This window comes from Periophthalmus magnuspinnatus, chromosome 5 (genome assembly GCF_009829125.3).
Source record: "Periophthalmus magnuspinnatus isolate fPerMag1 chromosome 5, fPerMag1.2.pri, whole genome shotgun sequence".
Lineage (NCBI taxonomy): Eukaryota > Metazoa > Chordata > Actinopteri > Gobiiformes > Gobiidae > Periophthalmus > Periophthalmus magnuspinnatus.
The window spans coordinates 7,485,456-7,503,920 of NC_047130.1; the positions used below are offsets into that span (position 1 = coordinate 7,485,456).

Consider the following 18,465-nt stretch of genomic DNA (forward strand, 5'->3'; position numbering starts at 1 on the left):
AAATCTTTCCAGGCCGTTCCCTCTTCTGAATGATATCAATTCAAGAGGCACCATTGCGATCATTATGTCTGTCCCACTCCAGTGCCATCAGCAGATGCTTGTAGTGTCCACAGTGCCCTACCGCTGTCGTAATCACACTTCACACTCTGCTGCGGGGAGGAAATCAAAGGCTTGGAGAGGGCTGCTGACAACATCATATATTATACTAAACTCTCTTTGTTTTAAGCCATGTTACAGTGTTGATTTAGGTAGATTTGAGTAATATGTATATTTCGTCTTCCACTTCAACTCACCCACGGACATCTCTTTGTGGTAATCCGTGGATAGGTCTAAATATTGCAAACTCTCAACACTTAAGTCGTTTTTTTGTTTGTTTGTAAGAAATAATACAAAAAAATGATTAAAAACATATATTTAATAATGATTGTTCCATGTTTTTACAGAAATTTGACTGGAAAAACGTAAAAAAAAAGAATGCTAAAGGTACAGTATGTAACTTTCTGGAAGTGGCCCATCACATGCATGATTCCACAGAAATAGAAAGTTAAAGCCATACTGTTGGACATTCTCCATGGCGATACATTTTACGTAAGAATGTGGAAGATTATAACCAAAAGACCAACATTTAAGTGAAAACAGGCAGGATTAGAGTCAGGTTTGTGGAGATGCAAGCCTGCTCACAGTAAAGACACACATTTTGAGTGTCTACACAACCATGCTTTTATTTCTGTCCATATTTTAGCTAAAAAGTTACACATTACTACTTTAAAGTCCATATGCCAGGGTTTCATGTTGTTCTAAGTATAAGTACGTTTGGTAGGATATTACTTGTGGAAAATATTTATCATAGTTTTACGTCAGTCAAGTGGATGTTTGTGAAGAAAAAATTAGGCAAAAAGTAGTTTACACGAAGCAAAACTGCGTCCTAAAAAGGAATCCGTCTATCTATGTCATCAATATACAAAGTTCTAACCAAAATGCAGGGACAATTTACGCACAAGGAAGACATTTTTCTTACAGTTTAAGCAGTCTCCTAGGAAAATTCAACAAGCTTTTGCCCCTGTTTATGATATGGTTTGAGATAACGGTTATGGAATTGCTTACGTCGCATCTTATGTCCGTTTCCCACCAGCAAGTCAAATATTCAAACTGGAAAAAGTACGCAGCGTTAGTGAAATTAGTCGTTAAAATGATCTGATGCACTTTAACCCAGAGGAATCGCTCATATAAAACAATAAAGTAGAATAACTGGAGGACAACAGCCACAGTTTTCCGAATTGATAACTTAAAGGTGCACTATGTAACTCTTTTGTCACCTGTTTGTTTCCATAGAGATACCATTGCGTTGTCTGGAATTGTCCACAGTATGGCATTAAACTAATCCATCTGGCTTTTATTCAGTGACGTGTTGTTACGGCTAGAATATACCCTGAAAAATATACCTCTCCACAGATCTGACCTGTAACTTGGCCTGTGGCATCAACTGCTCGTCTCGGTGGAGTTATAAAAGCCGGACGTGGACTCTCTAAAGGTTACATAGTGAACCTTTAATAGACAATAGTCCTCCATCAAAATATAGGTGTAAATCTGTATCTGTAGCACACGCTGTACGGCCTACATACAATTCTCAATTCTTTCCAAAGAGTAATCGAGTTCATTCATATAATATAAAGAAAAATCAGCCAATTTTATGTCCTCAGGAGTCCTCGTCCAACTTTCTCGTTAATTACCTCCGACAGGGTCAAAGTGGTCTTCTTGTATTCCAGCAATAACAAAGAACGTACAGTACATTTTGCCAATTTAGTTTTTTCCATCACAACATATATAGCCTATAAGAACATAAAAGATGTGAATAATTGGTGTGTGTGTGTAGTAAAACGTATTTGGGAGGAGTGAGATGAGAGGGTCGAAGGGGTGAGGAGGGGGGTTCAAGGAGAGTGCACACATGTTTACAATGAACCCGACAGAGCCATTACACAGTGCGGACACGCGTTACAACATATCTGCGCTCCACTCGGGCTGAATGTGAGGCATCCACACGACCACGCTCCCCGCATCTCCCATCGGGACAATTTTAGCCGCGCTATGCTGTTAAAATGAGACGGCCATTTGATATCACTGTGATGGCTGCAGCGACACTCGGGTTATTTTGGTTCTTTTTACAGACGGATAAATCACAGCAGGCCACTTCAAACTCTCAGGCTGGCGGATGGGTTTGCACGGGTGGTGTTCACATCAGTGCAGTTCAAGTTCATTTATAACAGTCGGGCTTTTGGAAATTGTTGTTTTTGAAGTTGACAGTGTATAATCGTTAAAAGTGCATTGTGTAATTTTTTTGGTAGGGGTTCGCTGTGTGCAGTTTAATATAGAGATGCTGTTTCTTTGTCTGGAATGTTTCACAGTATGGCATTAAAGCAGACTTATTATGCAGAATCGCCTTTTCAGAACTATTATCCATGTTATAGTTGTTTTCCGTCACCATTTACTCACCTGAAATTGTATTTGGAGTGATTTGTGCATGTTTGGGCAATTTGTAATCACTTATTTCCAAGACGCCATTTTGCAGATTAACTCCTGTTTTAACACCCAATGCTCTCTGCTTGTCTCATTGTCCAATTTTACTTTCTTAATCAGTTATACACGTAGGATTCGGCAGCACCACGTAGTCATTTTGGTGCAAATACTGTATCCATCGGAGGTGCTGACAGCTACAGGACTCTTTGTTGTGGCGATATTTACCACGACGTCAGCTCCCATTGGGTACTGCAGTTTTCTAACACCGAAATCAGTTTACTTTTTTCTTTTATTAAGCCGTTTTAGATAAATATTGTGATTTAAAATGTCCAAATTATAATGTAATGATCCATGGGTGTCATAGATTATAATGATTTAGCAGACTCAAACACAATATGTCTTCTTTAAAGCTTGGGTACGTAATTTACAGTAAAAGTTACATAGGTCCATACCCAACTAGTTCATATCTCTCACAAACTTTTTGGTACATTGCTAGTATTTATATGTGTGATCTTTTTGGCCACTAGCTTTTTAGAAGTGCTTTTTTCAGACAGAAGTAAAGCGAGGTGGACAGCCAAAGGACAGCCAATCAGCTCTCATCACCCCCAAAACGTCATATAAGCCTACATAATATATTTTCCTGGGGGGGAGGATAATTACTTATTATGAGGTACTACAGCTTTAAATCTATACACTCTAGAACTTATTCAATTACAGGTTTTTACTGCAAAAATATATTTAAAAACATACGTTTCTATGATCTAACATGCCTCTCCTCAGATCTGACTTAAAACTGATGTCACCACCTGCTTGTCTCCATGGAAATAGATAAGTTTAAAGCTATACTATGCAACCAGAGAAAGCAATAACATATTTGTGAAGACGAGCAAATGGCAGACCCACCACCAAACATTACATTTAGCACATTTAATGAAAAAACAATGATGAAACACTGAGTTTGCAGCATAAAAAAAATAGGTATAGCTTGAGTTAGATGTGCTAAATATAGATGTCTGTGTAATCATTTCGTCCACGTATGATCCATAGCATACAAAAAAATGCATATCTGTCAACTGGACAAAAGAACTGAATTTTACCAGATATAGTTTTCCGGTATTGCTTTTTACCTACAACCTCTTTTCTTATGTCCAAAAGTCCATTATGCCGATGGTCAATTGTTGTTGTGTAAAAATATTCACACAATGACTCCACTAGACCTTAAAGTGGACTAACTCTTGTAACCTGGACTAAATCATGACTATTCTGTGGAAACCAACCAAGACAAGCTCTAACTGTGAAGTGAGATACAGGCCGAAGCAAATATAATGACCATTTTAAGTAGCCCACCTGGAGAAGTAACCCTCACAAGTCTAATTTCATGCGTTTCGTGCCAGTTACATGCTGTTTGCAGTTGTGCGTAACCACTCAGTATTTCAGCATTGTTGACATTTTGTTATGGCAATAGTTGGATGTCCCATGGTATTGACAGACATGTTGCAAATCAAAATGACAGCACTGTGTAATGATAATAGTTTATTTTGGACTTATTTATACATAAATAATTAAGCAGCAAAGGGCTGTGTGAAAAAGACATGAATGAACAGATAATGAATCCAGAAGACTCATTTTGCTGTCACTGTCTTTCACTCAAAATTTCAGAGCCAATGCACCAAGAACCACTCCCCCTCCCTCTTTCTAACCCCTCACCTTTCTAATCTTTTACAAAAATACAGCCAACAGATTCTCCATTTACATTTAAAACAAAAATGCAACAATTTGCAATTAGCCTATGACCTGTGCACATTTGACATTGTGTCGTAGCGTTTGTTCAAATCCCTGTTTCTTGGCTCTCCTGGTCATTACATCCATATGGAAGTATGTGTAGTGTGTGCGGCCTGTTGTCAGATTCATTTAAAGGTGGAAGCCCCTCTGAGGGACGTGCTGGCTGCAGTACCACATGGTGAAAAGTCCAAATCAGAGTCTATGGTTACTGCACTGATGTTTGTGTAAAGCCTTGGACAGTATCCCCAAAGAGGACTGTGTGTTCTCTTTGCGCTTAGATGTCCAGATTACACTATTTATTATTTTACTGTAAACACAATGATATTTGACATGTTTGATACTGAACTGTGACAGTTTGTGGGTTTTCATTTAGTGGTTACAGGACAAAAATGTGCAAAAATAAATAAATAATAATGATAATAATGTTGTAACTTGGAGTTGGTAAAATAATCTGCAGCAAAAAGGCTGATGTAGCCTACTGCTCTGGTGTAGTGAGGAGGATGTGAGGCGCTCTTCATACCTGAATATAAGATCTGGTTTTGTTGAAGGATACAGTTAAAGGCCATGTGCCCTGTTTTGTACTTGAGCAAATTGTGCCTTGCCCCAGTACAGATTTATTATATAAGCAGCTCTTGAGTAAGTCAACTGCATGCTGTCTGGATCTAATTAGAAAGTGTTAATCAAGTGATAATCAGGAATTGTGGATTAACATGCTATTTTCATTAGCTTTACCATCACTGTAAACTCTGAAAAGCACTTACGAACTCTTGACGCTGAATAAATTCATACGGTAAATCAGGAATAACTTGAGACCACCGCAAACTGTTTAAAATAAACATGTTCTTTTTTTCATGGTTTTAAGACAGGAAAAATTAGGTACAATACCTTTAAAGTGACATGGGCTTCTCTTACATTGTTCATAAACTGCTTATTTATTCATATATTGGTAACTAATGTGTACTTTATTATCACGTAATAGTAATTTTTTTAAAAGCATTATGTCTTTAGTAGACAAAAACATTGTTTGATACAGAATAACAAAAAAATATGTTGAAATGTTTCCGTGACAATACGACAAAATGTGTTTTATTTTACATAAAATTTACAGTGACAAATATTGCCTGGGTATTATATTATTTTTATTTTTACATATTTTCTTGTTTACCCACTACAATGTGTAGGCTATAGTAATGTATAATGATGTGTCAATCAATACGCTATGTGCTTACAATTTTCTGAACAAGCAACCGAAGTCTTACAACAAACATTTACACATCCCATATTTAAACTCTCAATAAAGCAGCATGGATCAGAAACTAGGGCCAGTCTCCAGTTTAACGTCCTTTAGATGTCCGTGATGAGGCTTCTCAGTGGGGTCCATTCGACAGGCTTCAACAACTGTCCAAAGCCCATAGTTCTGAAAGAGGAACTACATTTCCCAGAGTGCATCAGTCTGTCCCAGGTTCCTTCAGTAGGGCCTCTTGTGTGGTTTACACGTGTGAATGTCCACCTCGTCCTCGCAGTCCTTACACTCCACCGCGCAGCACCATTTGAACTTGCACTCGCATTTTGTCACGCGTTTGACGGGCATGGTGTCGTAGCCCCGCCCACAGCACATGACCTCACAGCCATCCGTCCCCCGTGAAGACTTGTTACACACTCTGCCAGCGGTGCCCAGGGAGCCTAAGGACAGGAGCAATAAGAACATGGGTTTTTAGGCTTTAAGAAATTTTTAGAATCATTTTGGGTCAAGCCTTGTTGGTTAGACATTGTGACAGGTTAATTTAGTGCATCTGGTAAAAAAAATAAAAATAAATTATTGCTATACAAAGTAATTTAGATGCACTTATATTAAAAACATCTTGAATAGGCAAAAGCGCATATTGTTGGCTTTAATATTACATGTCAGAGGTGAGGGCTAGTTAAAAGTGCTATTTTGATTTTGTGGATTGTAGTAATTTATGCTATTAATCACTAATACATTAATATAAATAGCCAGGATTCTGAATTTTCCTTTTGGATATTGTTTATGGAAGGGAATCCATGGAAAAATGGTGATCCTGCTTCCCATCCAAGAGTATGACTTCATCTAATTTTTAACCCGAAAGCAACCAATTTTGTTGCTATTCATAGAAACAACTGTGGTAACTGCATAGATAAATGGACATAGCTAACCTGCCATGATAACCGCTGAGCTTCGTTTGACTGAAGACGAGCGTTATGGGTGACGTCACACTTAGTTCAAGTCTTTAAACAGTCTATAGTTAACTCCAATAGCCTAATGAAGAACTCCAAAATGTATGCCTACTTTTGAAATGCATCTATAATATTGTGGCCATTTATTGCAGACAGCACAGTTCTCTTTTGTTACTTAACTTACATTATTACATTATTATGCAAGATTTTTTTCACCATAAGAAGGTCATAAAGGTACCTGATTTTTCATTTTTTAAGCCAGTAAAAATCTGGCACAGCGTTATTTAATTTTGCTCTTTTAAAACTCGACATCCATCTCTGTTCTCTATCATCTTCCATTAATTACCCTTTGGCTCTTCTCCACAGAAGACATAACGTTGCCAGATAACTACTCATGAGCTCCCCCACTAATGTTGACACTGCAAACAGATCTTACTTCTAATATCACTTTTCCCACAGCCTGCAGTATCAAAGACAATGGTGCCCAGATCAGGTGCTACTTGTAACAACATCTCATCAGCTATTTCTGTTTTAAATAGAAACGAATAATGAGCAAACTTTGTCCCTTTGGCACTTGGAGAGAGCTTATACTGACCAAAGACTGGATTTGAAAAATAATCCCGCACGTATCCTCAGGCAGTGAATTCCTTTACAATGGAGATTAGCGACAAGGAGGGTCATAAGCTCCACTTTAGCATCACTTTTTCAAAGGAGCAGACAGCGGGCTTTCAATGAAGTGATCGCCCCACCATTACGCCTTTCTTGTCGGGTAGCGGCCAAGCTAATAGCTCTAGGAGATTGGGTAATCTTTTAAATTAGCAGCATTGCATACTGGCCGACTAGGTTACAAAGTGAAAGTGTTTGATGCTACGCTGAAGAGGCATTTTTGGAGGAGGGAGATAGGGCTTAACAAGGCAAAGCAAACGGTTGAATTAAAGGGGATGTGAAAAGGTTAAATCATTGAACTCTAAGCTGTGGAGGAATGCAGGTCTTCAGGGAGAGTTGGGTTCTCAGAGATTGTGATGTAAAATGTGTTTAGGTTCTTTGTCTGTGAGGCGATGGTGTTGTTACTGTAATGGGGGAGCTCCAGGAGGTACAATTTTGATATTTTAAATGGGGTTTGTTGTAGGTTTACCTGAGTATTAAAAGGTAGGCAGTTGAATTTCTTTGTTTTGTTTTGAGGGTGTAGTTCTCTTGGTGCAATTTTAAATGTACAAGAGCACTGAAACTGGTCAAAGAATGGATAAACAATATATGCAATACGTATCACATGAAGCTTCAGAATATTTGTAAATGTTTACGTTATTATTCTCAATGGAGACACATGTGGAGTGGACATTACCCTTTGCAGACTTTGCGATTTGCAAATTGTGATTATGAATTGAGTGCAGTTGATCCTGTAGGTGTAATATGAACAAATATCTAGGAGTATTTCAATGACTCACCCATAGATAGAGGGAGTCTACGGGGAGTCTATTAGGGAGTCTATGGGGAGTCTATTTGGGAGTCTATTTGGGAGTCTTTTAGAATAGAATAGAATAGAATAGAATAGAACTTTATTTCTCTGTTTCAAGATAAAACCGAATCTTGTCTCCAGACTGTCTCACACTTTAATACTAACAGTAATAGTGCCCAATTTTCTGGTTGAGAATCCGTGCATTAGTGTGATTGTCTGCCCTCACCTGCTGCCCGGTCCATGAGGCAGTAGTCGGGGGAGTTCTCCACATAGACCAGCTCGTTCTTGGTGTTCCCCCTGTAGTCTTGGTCTGCCACTCTGAAGCCTGTCCCGTCCTGGTTCATGATGACCTCCACAGCAGAGTTGTACTTCTTAAACAGGTAGTCCCCCGTCTGCCTGAAGTCGGCCATGGCCATCCAGCAGGTCCGGAGAGAGCAGGAGCCGCTCACCCCGTGACACTTGCACTCTGGCTTCATGAAGCGCTTCACTGCCTGCAGCAAGGGCAAAGGTCAAAGGGCACAGGGCTTAGAAGTAGGTAAAGTCTTACAGGTGATACTTAGGAGATTCCACAGCAAAACTCAATATATAAATGGCTTCAATTCGCAAAATAAATTAGATTAATGGTCCCTAGTTAAATGGGGCTGGATTTGTTTACTCATTTCAAACTGTTATTTTTTAATGCACACAAATAACTACTATCTTAATAACTACACCTAATTAAATATTACTATAACTCTATAAGTGCTGTATAACATCGAGGCATTAGTCCTAGCACCTCTCTTCTCAATTATAAACTATGCATGTAGCCTCAACTGAACTGGAGCGGGCTGCCAGTCTGTGCAAACAATCTCTTTGACCACCACTAATCACTCTCACACACCACATTCACATATACAGAAGGTGGGTGAAGTGTTTTGCCCAAGGACACAGCAGTATGCAGTGGTCTGAGTTGTCATAACAACAAATTTTCCATTTCAAACGTCCACACTTGCACAATTACCGCATGAAAATTGGGACAAAACTGTGAGTAAACCCAAAGCGAAACCAACACTAAGCCAGTACTAAAGCACGACTATAACAGACCAACCATGAGGATTCAAACTAGGTCCAAGCCACCAGGACCAAACCAGGACAAATATTAATGCAGCAGATACATCGGATAGTCAAATTCACTTTCCAGCAATATCTTCTTCTTGTTCCCTCCCCTTTCTCACAACTAGTATATACAAAAAAAATAAAAAATGTTCCTATTCTTCCCTGCTTCTCTTACATTTCATAACATCTATTCTTCTCCCAATGACAACCTCAACATCTTTATCTCTGCCTTATATTTTCTCAATTCATCTCTTACTATACTCCAGTGAACCAGCTGCTCACCATGCGTCCACAGCGGTTGTTGTGCAGGTTCATGAGCGCTCGTGCATCCCTCACACTCCTCTCCTGCGCGTCGATGAAGGCCTTGGCGAAGCGTATGCCGTACTGGATGTTGTCGCTGCAGCCTCCCCAGTCGAAGGTGCCTCTGTGGTCTGTGCCCTGGCCCCTCCTCTCGTCACAGCCACATATCTTCAGCTCGCCCTGACCGCACGCTCTGGTGATGGCGTACACCACCCCGGCTGATGAGATGGCATACACGAACGCCGCCTCTCTGCTGCCTGGAGACACACAAAATACAGGTATGTTTTGTCTTTTTGGGGCTGATTACTTCCAAAGAAATGAAATCTTCGCCAACAATGAATTATAGAATGATATAGAATGATATTTTGTATATTTTGAAGATTTTTATCAGATGAATATTGATCTATTCATCCCCAAAGTGTGTCTTTGGGGAGGACCAAGTGGGCTTTGAACCAAGTGGGCTTCGAACCACCAACTTTCAGAAGCCACAGTCCCTCTGTACCCAATTTTTTCCCATATATTTGAGCAAAATTTGTGTTTCCCAAGTCCAGATATATTGTATGAGCAGCTCTTGAGGCCAAATTATATCTGCACGTTGCACATATTGGTAGCTTTATACCGTGACGACAAAACTCTGCTCTAGTCTCGGAAAGGGGTGAAAATTGCTTGTAAACTCATTGCGCTGAATAATTAGCATGCTCAGACTGCATAAGGTAAGTGAGAAATAACTTTGGACCACTGCAAACAGTTTAAAATGAAGTAGTTCTGTTTTTTTCACGTTTCCAAAAAAAAATTTATGAGGTATAGGAAAAGCAACCTACCCAGTTCGTTCCCATGCCTAAATACTATGCTTTTTTAGTTGTGGGACGGGTGAAATCATATAACTGCAAAAATTTTTCAGTGAGAGACAGTGATTTTGAGATCCAGGTATCAGTTTCAGTTCCACATGTGCACAGATGATGTCCGTCCCTGTCACTGGCCTGTGTGTTTTCCTTTGAGAAAAGCAGAGGAGAGGAGATTTCGGGGGGCTGTTTGGCCTGGTTTTTCCCACCCACCTCCCCACTCTCATTCCTGCTCACGCAACCGAGCAGAACACAGGCGGTATGTCGGGGAGTAGCGCTTTGTCTGCTGGCCAGAAACATCCACCCAAATATTTACATCTCCTATTACTGTTTATACATCAGCACTGGAGATCTCTCAATCTGCTACTTGTTTTTTTGTCGGAGGAACGGAGCACTTTCTCAGTAGGCCAAAGTTGACACCTATTAATTCTGCTATTATCTGGAAGACGTTTACGAGAGCCATCTTCCCTGGTATAAACAGACATTGTCACGCAAGGGTTGAAGGGGTGGAGAGGTTTTAAATATGACAGACAGTTTGAAATCAGTTTAAGCTTTATATGAATTTCTATTTCAGGCAGTATTTAATCCAAAATTTCTCTTAACTAAATTTTGTTTATAAAATGCCTTAATATTTTTGCACAGGCTACTCTCCACTAGTCCCCTTTTTTTTTTAATTAGTGGACAAAGCTATATTTATATACGTATGTAGTCTTAGTTCCAGCCATCACTGATCACCCTTTATTTGGTTTTCATCAGCAAAATGGTTCCACACCAAAAACTATGGCAAAACTGTGATCGTGGCCCTGGGTGCTGATTACGTTTTTATTTAGTTTTCATCCACAAAACTTGAAAAAACTATGACAGAACATATTGGTAGAGTAACTTACTTCGATGCATGACCCGTCCGAAGAGGCTGTGGTCTCGGTCTAGAGTGCTGCAGTTCCAACGGTGGTGTCTGAATTGGTGTTGGCACTCTTTGATCCACTCTTTAGCACCCTCCCCAATGGACTGCATCAGGTCTGGGTGTCTCTGGCAGAGCTGTCGCTGTTTGTTAACCAGACCGGGGATGTGGGAGCAGATGACCCGAGCCCCCAGCGCACCAATGTACCTGGAATCACAACGGCGAGTGATGAATCAAAAGGAGAGATCTAGGAAGATAATACAGAGGTGTCTAGATACATGGGCTTAACAATGTGTTTTCACTTGTAATGGCAATGATAAATGTGTGACCAGTGGTTGCATCTTAGCCTGCTTTCTATTGCAGCAAGAATTAGATTAGATTAGAATTATTAAAGATTGACTTGGCAGCAGACACCATTACATGCAAATCCTGAATTGCGCCAATCACAACATCCAAAAAAGATAAAATATTCCCAAAAAAGTTAGTATTATGAATACAAGGAAACAGTTTAAGAATCAAACAATCAAAGAGTTCGGTTGAATTCCCAGACTGGATAGTCCAACCCAAAACATACATGCAGGTTAATCCATCATAGGTACTTCTGACACTAAACCTCCCTCAGGGTGCTAGGTTCCAGTGGAGAATACTATCGCTAAAGGATGGGTCAAATGCAGTGGAGAGGACTTAACTTACTATGTCAGGACAATATGCCAAAAATATTTTTTCCTCATTATGACCAATCACAATTTCCAATTTGATTTAGTCTTATTAAATACAATCAAAAATGGTTGTCAATATTAATTTTCTGAACATGAACTATACAGTCATTTAATCGTTGCCATTTACCCCTCACTTCTTTCTCCAAAGTTTAAACTCCAGACTCCAAACCACATGCTTTTACTGACAGAGGATTGGCGGTACCTCTCGCTTAAAAAACCTCATGCTGATCATTGGTGATTGCAAATGACTTGATCTCCATCTTGATAAAAACTCAGTTAATTACACAGTCCAATAACTTACTTAATCTAACAAAAACCTTACCCTTTGTCCCACGCTGTGGCATAGTGGTTTGGTCACAGCACACATGCTAAGCTCTCATTTTTGTTCTAATGTTTTGATGACCTAAAGTTCTCCCACAACGCCTTTGGTCACCGTGGTTATTCAGTGTGCTGGACATAACTTTAGCCTACTCAACACGTTTTTTTGTGATGTTCTGGTTCTCAATAATAATCAGAATTGACTACATTATTGACTCACAACTGTAATAGTTTTGTGGCTAGATAAACCTACTTAAAGTCCAGCTCATGAGCACATACCTGATGTGTTCAATACTACCATTTGTCAACCTTTTTACTTGGAGAGCTACTTTTTCCTCAATATTAGCTTAGTTTTATATAATATGATACTTATATAATACTGTGGAACACTGCAGGCAAAATCTCAATGGGGACAAGCCGGGAGACAAGAACATGACTACAACTAACTCTTTACATCTTCAGTCATCCCGGTAGGTTCCATCGCAAAAAAAGGTGGAATTCAGTCAATTGGACAAAAGTTTTTCAAGTGAATATTTTTCGCCACTCATCCTAGAAGCTTCTCTCGTTCAGATGCAGCCCTATCAATGAAGAGAAATATTTATGCTACCACCTCAAATTGTAGAAAGAGAATAGTGTTTGAATATGGTGTGAAGAGATTTGAACAGTAATGAGTGCCAACATGTCACAACCCTAAATGCTAGTACACTCAAAAAGTATTGATTTTATTTCTTATCATGTATCACTTTTCATAATGCATGTGGCATCAATGTAAAAGTGGGACATTCTCTGAATAAGTGAGATGAGGAACAGGTGCCTAAATGTCTGTGAAGGACAACCAAAAGAGGGTACTGAAGAAGTTGGATAAGCAGCGAAACGATTTGTTGCAGAATTGAATTAGCACAAAGGTTGGAAAAGTTGGAGTTCTAACCCATGAGAAGTTTAATAATAACCATCAGTACAGGACCCGGAACCCTTAAGACATTGTGATCGTTTTGCCCATTCAAGTTAAGCTCGACTATGTTTCCATTGTAGGGAGTATTATACCTTTGATGACATAGATCAAGACAACAGGACTGAGCTGTCAATAATCTTTTTTTTTTTTTTTCATCATCCAGCTGACAGAATCCAACATTCTTTCGCCATATATCTTATACATTTATGAGGCACTTATCCATTTAAACCCATTTGTCCACTTCAGGATGTGGAGGAGATTATTGAATTCCTGCGGTTCAACCAAGAGCTCTGACAGGCCCTGCGCTTCCTGCTCCATTCACACATAATCCTCCCGTATGGTGTCACAGTACTCTAACTCCGACCAGAGTACAGTCATCTACAGTAAGGCTCCCAGCCATTTTCCCATTGCTCTTCCCCTAAGCCTGCACGCTCCGCTCCCCATCCGGACATCATCATTATAGTCCTTAATCGCAATTGTGTCGCCGGGCCACCGAGACAGAGACGCGTAGGTAGCAGGCAGTTTCCACTCCCGTTATGGGCTGTCCCGGGTGGAGGTGTAGCCATGGCTGAGCAGTAAAGCAGAGCAGAAGCAGTTCTTGTGTTTATTGTGTTGGACAGAGGAGCCGTGCCAAAAGACCTCCACGAGCAGCGCTGTCTAAGAGGGCTCAGGCAGATACAGATGAAGATGGAGGAGATGCAATGGGAGATAAGTCACTGCTTCGAATTATTGCAGTACTTGTAATTGAGCCCCAAGATGTGATCCATGGAGTTAAGGTGGCACTGGGAAGTAATTAATTATTTAGCAGTCAACTAGTGAGCAATCATTTTTAATTAGTCATACAATTATTTTTATTGTAACATTTAAATCGATTTGGCCAATACATTGTACATTTAGGTAATGCATTTTTAACCAAATAAAAGTGTTTTAAGACCATGTCTACTGCACGATTTTGGGCATCTGCAATGGAAGATTTCTGATTATGGGGAAAATTTTAAGTTCGTAGCTCAAAACTGGCTCAAACTTAAAACCGTAGAATGATCAAAGTCAAATTGTGACTGATATCATGTCTTATATTTTGGAATCTTGGTTGCACAGTGAAATAAGCTCTCACTCCGTCTGCAGTCAAGTCTTTGTGGCAGTAAACACAAGTGCTGCTTAGCAGGACCATCTCTTTCCTTTTCACTTTCATTTTTTTTCACGTGAAAACATTGTTAACATGTAGCAAAGTCTCAGCTAACCGTTACAATTATGGAGACGTTACCACACGGACCCTGGAGCCTGATATATGTGTTGTTATAGGGGCTGACACAAAGTTCACTATCTTCACTTTTAGCACAAATGAACTTACAAAACAAAAACCCAAGATTTGACATTTCTGGATTTTCAGTTGTCCCCTGTCATCTATCTGAAATCCTGACATCATCAAAATCCACCATGCAAATGTGAGTTATTGTCGTAAATAGCTTTATATGGAATCTTTGTGCTGAGGGTGAATATGGTGACTCATAACTGTTCTGAATGGAGTCAGCATCTCTTGTTCTTTCTTCCCTCTTCTATTCATAGGTCCATAAATAGTCCTCTGTCAGTCTTTCTAAATGTCAGTCATGTCACTAAATGAACACTGACCACTGTACCTGTCTGAGTCCCATACAAGGCAGACGTCATGCCACAGGGGGAAATTATAATATTGTACCATTCCTGAGCCAGTGTGTCAGGCTTTTAGCAGATTTGAGGTAAAGTACCAAAATGTACAGCATAGTATTGGTTTATATTGTAAGTGCTACAGTTGTTTGGGGCTAGCACATATTTAATTAATGGACTGAAAGTTGCATAAATACACATGGAAACTTGCAGTTGTCAAAATGAAATAAAACTACTCCTAAATGCTTCTATTCTATGGCATGTTTTTGCATCATGTACAGTATTGCATAATCCTGTATCAAATGGACCAATGCATTCTCCTGGGCCAACTCTATGAATAATTTGCTATGTCATGAATGACTACTTTCACTGCTCATCAGAATACATTGATCTGGAAAGACTCGCATTGTTACACAAAAATCTGTGATATTTCACAATATGGACTCAAATTCACTTCATGACAAGTGCAATTTAGCAGAAATTTAAATACAAAAAAGTGAAATGAAACTGAAAAAATCTGTATTTTGGTGCAATACCTCTGAAACACAGACTTTAACTTGGCCTTATCTTGACTCCCCAATCCAATAATCACTTCATTAAGAGGTCATATTACATTTTATAACTCATGAAAAATATATTATGAATCTTTTTAAAAGCATTTTCACACGAAGAAATCTACTTCGCTGCAGGTGGAACCGCTCAAATGAAACACTCTGTATTTATTTATGGGCGACACTATACATGTTGTAGTTTAGGATTTTGCCTCTGTCCTCGGGGTTGTTAAAGCCTCCAGAGAAATCATCAAGGGGCATAAATTCACGCACCAGCGCCTGCACCTGCCACTTACGCAGGGCGAGTTGAATGGGCAGGGGGGCGCGCAGGCTGCGTCATCAATCTTCATAAAGACGTGACCCCCCCCCCCCCCCCCCCCACACACACACACACACAACCGCTTGCAACGTCTATCACGCATTACGCACAACTTTATTAAACAAAAAAAAAAAAGAAAAAGAAAAAAGATTTCACACACATTTCTTAATTGAATGAGTTTGGTTAAAAATAATATTGACCATTTTAAAGTATGTGTACAAAGTTTACAAAGTGACTTGTGGTATTGTGTTGTCCTATGGCTCAGGCAAACATATAACGGAATTCGTAGTCAACAACTGTTCGAATGAATATAACAAAACAATAGAAAACGATTGATTGTACTCCTTACCACCAGGACGAATCCACTCTAGGCGTAAAAATGAGCAGCAGCAAGATACTACACAGGTACACCTTGTGGCACACGGGTTTGGAGTGATGCCTTCTCGACACAGTTTTGCTCCCCATGGCACTTCTCCTGCCGCGCGCCAACCTCCGAGAATCCGTCAGCTCAGACAAGTTAGGATTTGTCACTCATGTGTTGGCAAAAGCTGCACAATCGGGTATTGAATCGGTCCCCGACGCTTGTTCGCCGTCCATCATCGGAGAAGTGAAACGAGATGTCCTCGGAGTCCACTTACGCGCGTATAAACTGCATCAGCTAGACGCCCCCCGAGTCTACCGCCACCTTCACTGACATTTTTGAGCAATAAATTAACTTATCCTCGACGGTAAATCAAAAAAGGGATACGGGTAATTTCTGATGACCCGCTGGTGAAGAAGACAAGTTGTTTTCTCTGTAATGGGGTAGGACTGCGCGCACTGGATAGCTTTTACGCACGAGAAAGAAGATGCGACCGACTTCTCTCACGGCGTCAACTGTTTGTGTCCTCTACCCTATCGCTCCCCGTGTCCAAAACCTCAAACTCCCTCCCCTTTTACAACGTAGACTGGGACTGCTACTCATTAGGAAAGCTAACCAAGCCACTAAATGGAAATGATGGCTTGTGTCACGGGGGAAACTTGGATTTTGGTTGCTAACCGCTGTCCACCAGAGGTCAAGCTTCATGTCACAACACATCATTAAACAGCGAGTCTATAGAGGCAATTACTCTCAAGGGGCATTTGAGACATAGTCGGAGTCATGTGACAATTAGATGACTATTAGCAAACCGGTCTGAACCAAAGGTATCAATTAAGTTTATTAAAGTAAACGCACTGCATTAGTTCTCCCTATTTCTCTGTCTCAAGCGGAACATATTCAACAAATTCCTAGACTAGTTACGTCCTGGAGAGTAATAAAGCTTATTATTAGGTATAGTTTGTCTTTTCGTTAGACTTTTGTCTCATCAACAGCTATGAGACAGGGGCAGGTCAGTCTTCCCAGGACTGTTTTCATGGAAATAGTTGGCCCAACTCAAGGACATGCTTAGCTCTGTTCTTTGTAGACTTTCTCAGTCACTTGTATCTTTGTTCACAGTATAAAACAATAGCCCACAAAAATCTTATATTTTACTATTATAGTACCACAGATATTTACAGAATTGTGAAACACTAACTTACAATTAAAATGCTATTTCATACTATGGTCAGGAGCTGACTCATGACTGAAAGGACATGATCCCAGCCAAAAAGTCCCTGGTTGCAGGAGTAGATCCGCTGTTCCTCCACATTATAAATAACCATCTGAGATGTCTTGTACATCTGTTTGGGCTACCTCTTGTGCTCTGTCAGGTGTTTTTGTTTCAGTGGATAGAGGTCCCAATAATGACTGTAAAGCCTAGACACACTGGAGGAACAGTGAGCATCTTGGGCTCTGATAAACTTGTATTGACATCGTTAAACCATGTTTGATCTTGTCCGAGCAGGCTGGTGTTGTAGAGAATGCAGACAGTGTCAGTAAGTCTCTTTTACAAAGACAATTCAAAAGCCCTAGGTCCATAATGTGACTACTCAGATATTCTTACGAAACATAAGTCATTTGGTCCTTGTGTTTTATATACTTTATTTTGAAACTGGCTTGTTAAAAAAACAAAACAAACAAACAAAAATAAATAAATAAATAAATAAAAAAGAAAAAGAAAAAAGAAACTACAGCATCTATAGAACCCCAACTAACTTCTGGTAGCCAGAGTTAGGGACATGTGACATGCGTTCATGTTTGTACACTTGTACTTTTGTCAAAGTCAGAATTAGACTGGTGTATAAAATGGTTCTCCAAGACCTGCTCACAAATAGCCCTCATATCCCAGCTGTTTGTCCTTCAGCCCAAACGTCATATCTGGATTTAGACCCCCAATCACATCCCCAGTGTATTTCTTTACCTCCATATTTTTTCTCTGTCATCTCCAGGACAAATTGGTTTACACTGAGCAGGTAATAACAGCAATACCACACACCATCCAATCATGTCCCACTTTGAGCCTGCTCCAGCTGTGCTCTTTAAAGGCACCTATTCTGGGAGCATCTCATGGACATGGCTAATTTGGGAGCGAGGATCTAGTGGAGGAAAAGGAGAGAGGAAATGATTGAGAGCACAGAGTGGTCGATAGACACTTGGTTATTTCAGTTTCTTCGATAGGGCTGAGGTGAGGGTTGTAAATTTGATGGACAGCTCATGACAAAACAGCACGTCGCCTCCTTGACCGCAATATTGTCATTTCAGAGTGACACTGGTGCCATTTGTAAGAAAACACTGGGGATATATGATAGGATAATAATATACAAGTAGAAGCAAAGAGAAAGAACAACCATTTTTGGTATTATACATAATGTAAAAATTCTTGCTTTGGTTTAACCTGGCTTGTGTCAGATTGATATGTGTAGCACATTTATCAGTCTGGTATGGCTCTCGCTGAAAAGTGATTGGGAAAAGGTCA

The 18,465-nt window shown here is 39.9% G+C and overlaps 1 protein-coding gene across 1 annotated transcript; it reads right to left on the bottom strand.

Annotated features, from left to right (window-relative positions):
- Positions 1 to 5,354: 5,354 nt before the first annotated feature.
- Positions 5,355 to 16,454, bottom strand: LOC117371251 (protein Wnt-2b-A-like). Its single transcript, XM_033966890.2, has 5 exons — positions 15,939 to 16,454; positions 11,073 to 11,293; positions 9,326 to 9,600; positions 8,175 to 8,439; positions 5,355 to 5,979 (listed from the first exon to the last, which is right to left on the bottom strand). Exons 1-5 carry the CDS (start codon positions 16,052 to 16,054, stop codon positions 5,765 to 5,767), a joined length of 1,092 nt encoding a protein of 363 aa, XP_033822781.1. The 5' UTR covers positions 16,055 to 16,454; the 3' UTR covers positions 5,355 to 5,764.
- Between the last annotated feature and the right edge of the window lie 2,011 nt (positions 16,455 to 18,465).

What these genes read in the sequence shown, in the direction of transcription:
- LOC117371251 (XM_033966890.2), bottom strand. Translation starts at nt 16,054, where the DNA reads ATGGGGAGCAAAACTGTGTCGAGAAGGCATCACTCCAAACCCGTGTGC. An exon ending in ACAACCGCTGTGGACGCATG is followed by an intron (nt 8,440 to 9,325) that starts GTGAGCAGCTGG and finishes CCCTTGCTGCAG; the next exon opens with GCAGTGAAGCGCTTCATGAA. An exon ending in CCTCATGGACCGGGCAGCAG is followed by an intron (nt 5,980 to 8,174) that starts GTGAGGGCAGAC and finishes TCCTGTCCTTAG; the next exon opens with GCTCCCTGGGCACCGCTGGC.